The sequence below is a fragment of the Nuphar pumila genome, chromosome 5, assembly GCF_984573655.1.
Source record: "Nuphar pumila chromosome 5, dmNupPumi1.hap1.1, whole genome shotgun sequence".
Lineage (NCBI taxonomy): Eukaryota > Viridiplantae > Streptophyta > Magnoliopsida > Nymphaeales > Nymphaeaceae > Nuphar > Nuphar pumila.
In genome coordinates this window covers 104,038,781-104,044,855 of record NC_143253.1, presented here as the reverse complement: position 1 = coordinate 104,044,855, position 6,075 = coordinate 104,038,781, and the positions used below count along the sequence as shown (strand labels likewise).

Here is a 6,075-nt window from a genome sequence, read left to right as displayed (position 1 = left end):
ACCGGCTTTGACTGAGAATTTCGACATTAGAAAAAAAAAAACTATGTAACAAGGATACGACACAAATTCGACCCAAAAGTTTGTCAAATTTTTTGAAAAATAGGACATGAGGATTTAAAAAAAATGATCTATAAAAAACTAAATTTTGATATTTTAATATTAAAAATGATTTTTTTCGACAGAGTACCAATGATTTTTTATTAAAATAACAATTAAACCCATTAAAAATATTAAAACATTGGTTGTAAGTGTCCGCTCGTGTCATAGGCATGCCATAAAAAATGACGTGTCCCTGTGACATACGAAAAAAAGACCTGATCGGATCAGATTAGTGGGCCAATTTCTCGGTTTCGGTTGCGAACCAGAACCATTTACAGACCTGCCTAATTAGACAGCCTTCCATCTTTCCCCAAGTCTCACTTGTTGAGAGAGAGAGAGAGAGAGAGAGAGAGAGACCAGCCATAAATAAGAGAAGAAATAGTGCGGGAGCGAGGGGTGAGCGACGGGCGCGATATTGGTGTTTGGGAGGGAAGAAGAGGATGGCATCGTCTTCGCTTGATCTGACGCCGTTAAAGGACGTCTTGTCCTCCAATTCTTACGATAAGATCGCCGACGTCTGCGACGAGCTGCGCCTCCAGGCAACCACTCTCTCTTTCTCTCTCCTGTTTCTTGTTCCTAACTCTAACCCTAGATTTTGGAATTTCGCTTTCTTTTGCTTTGTCTCGCTACTAGTTTTTGCTTAGAAGCGTTGCCTATTGTTGCTCTTCTCCATCCTGACGATTTGATTCCCGAAGCTGATCCCTCTCTCATTAGAGTTTCGATGCGAAGTTTCCTAGTGATTGTGTTCCTCTAAGAAAGAAACAGAAACGAGGAATGAATGTCTAATGAAAACCCTAGATTATGTATTCGGGTTTCCCATTGTTTAGTTGTCTAATTGAGGAATCCTTTTCCTAATGGTTTTTCGTTAGATTCTTTTTCTTTCTTTGAAAATTTCTTTTCTGGGATTTTTTATTTCCATTTCTCGTTGGGGATTTTACGATGGTGTTTCTGATTCATTTAGTGGTGGATCAGGTCGCTTCACAAGGCATCCCGTATGTGGAGGAATGGCCTTATGCGATTCATCTCCTAGGACACATGCTTGTACAGGATATGTAAGTGTGCATTTTTTTCTGTCTTTTGTTTTTGCTTGCAATTTCTTTTTTTGCCAATGGTTTTAGTGTTTGGAATTCTTCTTCTTTTTTGTTGGCTTAATCAGTTGGTGATTCTTTATGCAGGAATAGTGCTAGGTTTCTTTGGAAATGCATTCCAAACTCGATTAAAGAGAGCCAACCTGAGGTCCTTGCCGTCTGGGCAATCGGCCAGCGCCTCTGGACGCATGATTATGCTGGTGTTTATGAAGCCCTTCACGGGTTCGATTGGAGCCCAGACGTTCAGGCTCTTGTGACCACATTCGCAGGCAAGTGATTTGCTTACTGTGAATTGTGCTGATACTTTCCTCTCACTTTTTCTGTATGTGGGAGAAACTATTTCCTATCATGGGCCATTTATTTTAAGTTCGCATAAAAAGAGTGCTATTTAGACCCAAGGGGTTTGACGTAGTGGGATGGGGCCTAGGCCGCTTGAGAAGCAGTCTAGGTTCAAATTCCATGGGCGTCACCCCCTGCGTAAGCCGAAGCTTGGCTACTCCCTGGGGTCGAGGGGTAAGCCCTCACAACTAGGTCTCTGCGCCTAGGGCGGTTTATCTGAAAAAAAGTATAAAAAAAGAAAGAGTGTTAATTGAGTCGTACATTAGTAATGTGAGAGATATTTTGCACCTCTATGGGTGCTGTAGTGAGTTTAGTTCTAATTGTTTTGTTGCTTGGTCATGTGACACTTCTTTCATGTAATTCTTATTTTTGTAATATTTTTGTGCTTTGGTGGCAAGTTGATTCTTAATTTACTAATTTTGTCTTCTCATTGTAATATTTTTTGTCATGATGTGATACCATTGCGTTTTCTTAGTTAATATGTATGAAAATTTAGCTATTTCTTTACACATTTTAATATATTTCATGTAGTTCTGCATCTTTTTAAATGGTTTTCCCCTACCTTAATAATGATTGTTTGCTAATTTGAGTATTTTTCCCTTGGAATCTTGCTTAGGACATGTTTATCATGCATACGAGCTTCAGTTGTTTCTTTGTATGACAACTTCAAGGTATTTGCTGATTATCTTTTAATGAAATTTGACTTAATGTTAGGACATATGAAACCTTAAAATATGTTCTATCCCATTTAATTACTATGATTCCCAAGTGACAAATGTTATGCCAGTTCAATAAATGCTATCATATGATTTTGGCTATATTTGCATTGTCGTTTCAATTTTGACAAGGCACTGCACCTATGCTTGAGAGACCAGATGCTTGTACTTTGCGGAATTTTAAGCAAGTGATCTTGATTTAAATCGCTCCAGTATCAATTGGGAGTAGAAGCTGTTGGCTTCTCAAATAACATATATTTTTATGTTTGAAAACTAAAATCATTGATATTGTCATTTGAACTTTTGTTTTTGTTCTTCCCCTATGTGTGTTGCTTGTTGAAACTTGGGAATTGAAGCCCAAGCTTGCTCCCATACCCACGTATAACAAAGCTGTACTTTTGCTGTGTCTTTTTCATGCTTTCTCTGTCTCCAGATGATTATGTAGTGTGTTCATGATTGTGATGACAGATATGGACATATGGTTATGTGAATTTATTGATGCTTGTGGAGTTTATTCTTCCTCTTTAGAATATCACCTTGAATTATTTATTTATTTTTGCTAGTGGAGAAGCTATCCAAGAGGGTGCTGGGCTGTGACAACTTGGTCTTCCTGGGGACACTAATAACCAAAATCTAGAGGGCAAATTAGTCATAATGTGTTCTTATTCTTGGGATATCTATACAAGGCATCATCATGTATATTGCAATTCATGTCTGTTGGGGACATGACCATAAAAGTAACCATCACGGGGATGTTGCATGATTTGAACTGTGAACAGCTACTGAAAGTGTGTTTTAGCTGAAGAAATCTTTAATGTCAATATCCTAGTTCCATCTAGTACAGTTTGATAATTTCTCTTCAGTCAGGAAGTTCAATGGAAAAAACAAAGTGTCAAAGTAAGATTGGGCATCTAATTGAAAGGTGAATGCTACAACCAGTAAATGAGATCATGCTGTAATAGTCCAGTTCTTGCAGATGTTTTGAATGACATAGCACACAGTTACAACTGAAAAAAAATGTTTGGAACGAGTGACAGAAAACTTAGATTCATATTGTTATCATGGAAGAAGTGGTCAACTCTACTTTAAGCTGTTTCTAGCGTAATACATGTGGTTTTATTTTCAGAAATTGTTTTTCTAGAGTAAAGAAATGCAAGGTTGATACTAGGTAAGAAATGGTCCCCATTTGCTGTTACTTGCCAAATGATATGGTGATTATAAAGAGCACACAAGCCTTCTTATATATTATGCATCAGCATTGTTGACTGTTCAAAAATGTTATGTACTGGATATATGTGTCCAGATATTTGTGTTGTATGAGTCGTGTCCTTGTTGTTTGTGGACTGTAGGTCACAATTGCTGGGGTGCAAGTAAGGACTATTTACGCCATGTGAAGAGGAACTTTTGGGTTCTATTATACTATAGTGAGACCTTAGGTTTTTGATCCACCCTATGTTTGCATTTTGATGACACTTATGCTGGTGTCATATCAGTTTCTTAATGTCTATAGATTTCTTACTCGTGCAGATCAGGTAATTAGGGTTTATCTTCACCAATTTTGTTGCCTATCAAGATATTCAACAAGATGTTGAAAACTCACAGATGCTTACGTTTTTAGTTCTGAAAATAATAATGGATATGGTGCCTAACATCACAATTTGCCAATACCTTTCTGAAATTTACTATCCAAACTATTAACATCAAAATATGGCCTTGGGATTCCTGGATGTTCTATTAGGCCTTGTGACACATTCTTTATTTTCATGGGCCTGCAGAATGTGGCTCATCAATCATCATTGATCACCTCTTTTCTGCTTGATGAGAGATCCTCTCTAATTGCAACCAACTGATTACAACTATATTCCTTTTGATATTTTTTGGAAGCAGCCAACTAATGTTATCGTTGCCAACTAATGTTATCATTACTTTTAACCCTTTTAATCTTAAGATAATTTTCTGTTGCAATCAAGTCTAAGCTTGTGCAGACAGAAAAGATGATTTAGCCTCCATCTTTAGTTCATTTAGTTTGTATATGGTAGGTCTATTTATGAAGTTCTTATCTTTTTAATGTAAGTTCTTACCCATGGCTAGCTGCATGTACTGTTTACTTTATTCTGGTATACATCGCTTCTGCATATGCATGTGCTCTGAACTAAGTTGCAAATTCCAAACCTAGCATGAAGTAATTATTATTGGACTTGTGTTATAATGTTATTCATTCTTCATTTTCCTTCCTATCGCTGCATTCTTTGGTCTTTCAGTCTTTTGACCGTTATGGTTCTTTGAACCTGTGCAGAGAGATATAGAAGCAGCATTTTTCAGCTACTCTTGAATGCTTATTCTACCGTAAGCGTTGCCGATACTGCTAGGTTTATTGGGTTGAGTGAAGAAGATGCCACAAAATGTACGTGTTTGTTTCTGTGTTGCTCTTTTATTATGGACAAAATGTATCTTGGATTTTTTTCAGATGGATTTTAGTTCTCTTGCCCTTTTCTCCTTTAACATTTGCAAGGACTCCAAGTTGTTCATGGACCTGGAGATGTTGCATCTCCCAGGTCCTCTGTAATTTGTCATGCATCCTCATTGCTGCAACATGTATGCAGATGCATTAAAGCATGGGTGGACCGTCGACCCACCCTTGCAAATGCTTACTGTGAAGAAGACACCTGTGGTCAGCGAGCAGAAACTAGATCCTGGTAAGCTGCAGAGCTTGACGGAGTATGTTTTCCACCTCGAGCACTGACACCATCTTGTTTCAATTGGGGGAAAAGGATTTTGTTTATTTTCAGGGTTGATCGCTGTATTTGGACTGATGGATTCAGTGGGGTAGTGATTCTGATGTAATTACTGTTCCAAGTTTTATCATTTCATTAAATGTGGCGTTGGAAGGGGATAATAGATTAAGATTTTTCTGCACGTTTTGAGAGAGAGAGAGCACTTATACATTCACAAGGATAGTAAAATTGGTATCACCATCGAACTACATTTCTGTTGCAAAAGAGAGAGAGAGAGAGAGAGAGAGAGAGAGAGAGCATTTATACATTCACAAGGATAGTAAAATTGGTCTCACCATCGAACTACATTTCTGTTGCAAGATTGCGATATGTTCCTGTTACAGTAGATAATGCATGCATGGATTATCAGCCTTGGAAAAATGGGCTCTGCTCTTGACAGAGGGATTGAAATATATGCAAGTTAAGAACTGGGTGGGATGGAGAGGAAGTAGAGGGGCGGCTGCTCCTAAAGGAGGAAGCCGGAGATAGTAGGGTGGATTTCCGGCCGGCCGAAGAGCGCCACCAGCGGTGTCTGCAGATCCTCTGGCAAGCCCTCCATCCAATCCGGTGATGCGGGGAGTGTGAAAATCGTCGGGGTGGGAGGGGGTGCATTTCCACTTTTTTTTCTTTGTTCCTCCCATCCCTGTTATTTTCCTCACGGGGTTGGAACCAAAATTACACTGAAATAAAGATGCAGCAGACGCCTTCCTCGCATCTGCCGTGTCCAGTGTATGCTTCATACACCATTCCAACCGGACGAAATGTCTGAAAATGAGCGGATGGGCGCGGGACAGTGTATCGAACAAACCCTTAGTTGACCCTACATGTTGGATCATGTCCAGCCAGTAATTTTCGGTTTGGGGTCATGGAGCGTACTGCTAAGCGCCTCCAGGTTTCGTTGTGGGTAGGTCCAGGCAGCAAGAACCAGACCCGGTAAAGCCTCTATTTTAAAGGTATTCTAGATCTTAATCTGAGCTTGATCAGACTTTGGTCAACCCAAATCAAATTAGGCCCTCCAGATTTCTTTGTACTTAATCCAATATATATCCAAACCCATTA

The 6,075-nt window shown here is 39.0% G+C and overlaps 1 protein-coding gene across 1 annotated transcript; it reads left to right on the top strand.

The window, feature by feature from the left end:
* Positions 1–428: 428 nt before the first annotated feature.
* Positions 429–5,117, top strand: LOC149837990 (COP9 signalosome complex subunit 8-like). Its single transcript, XM_090007551.1, has 5 exons — positions 429–638; positions 1,072–1,151; positions 1,275–1,456; positions 4,539–4,646; positions 4,846–5,117. Exons 1-5 carry the CDS (start codon positions 540–542, stop codon positions 4,983–4,985), a joined length of 609 nt encoding a protein of 202 aa, XP_089863677.1. The 5' UTR covers positions 429–539; the 3' UTR covers positions 4,986–5,117.
* Positions 5,118–6,075: the final 958 nt, after the last annotated feature.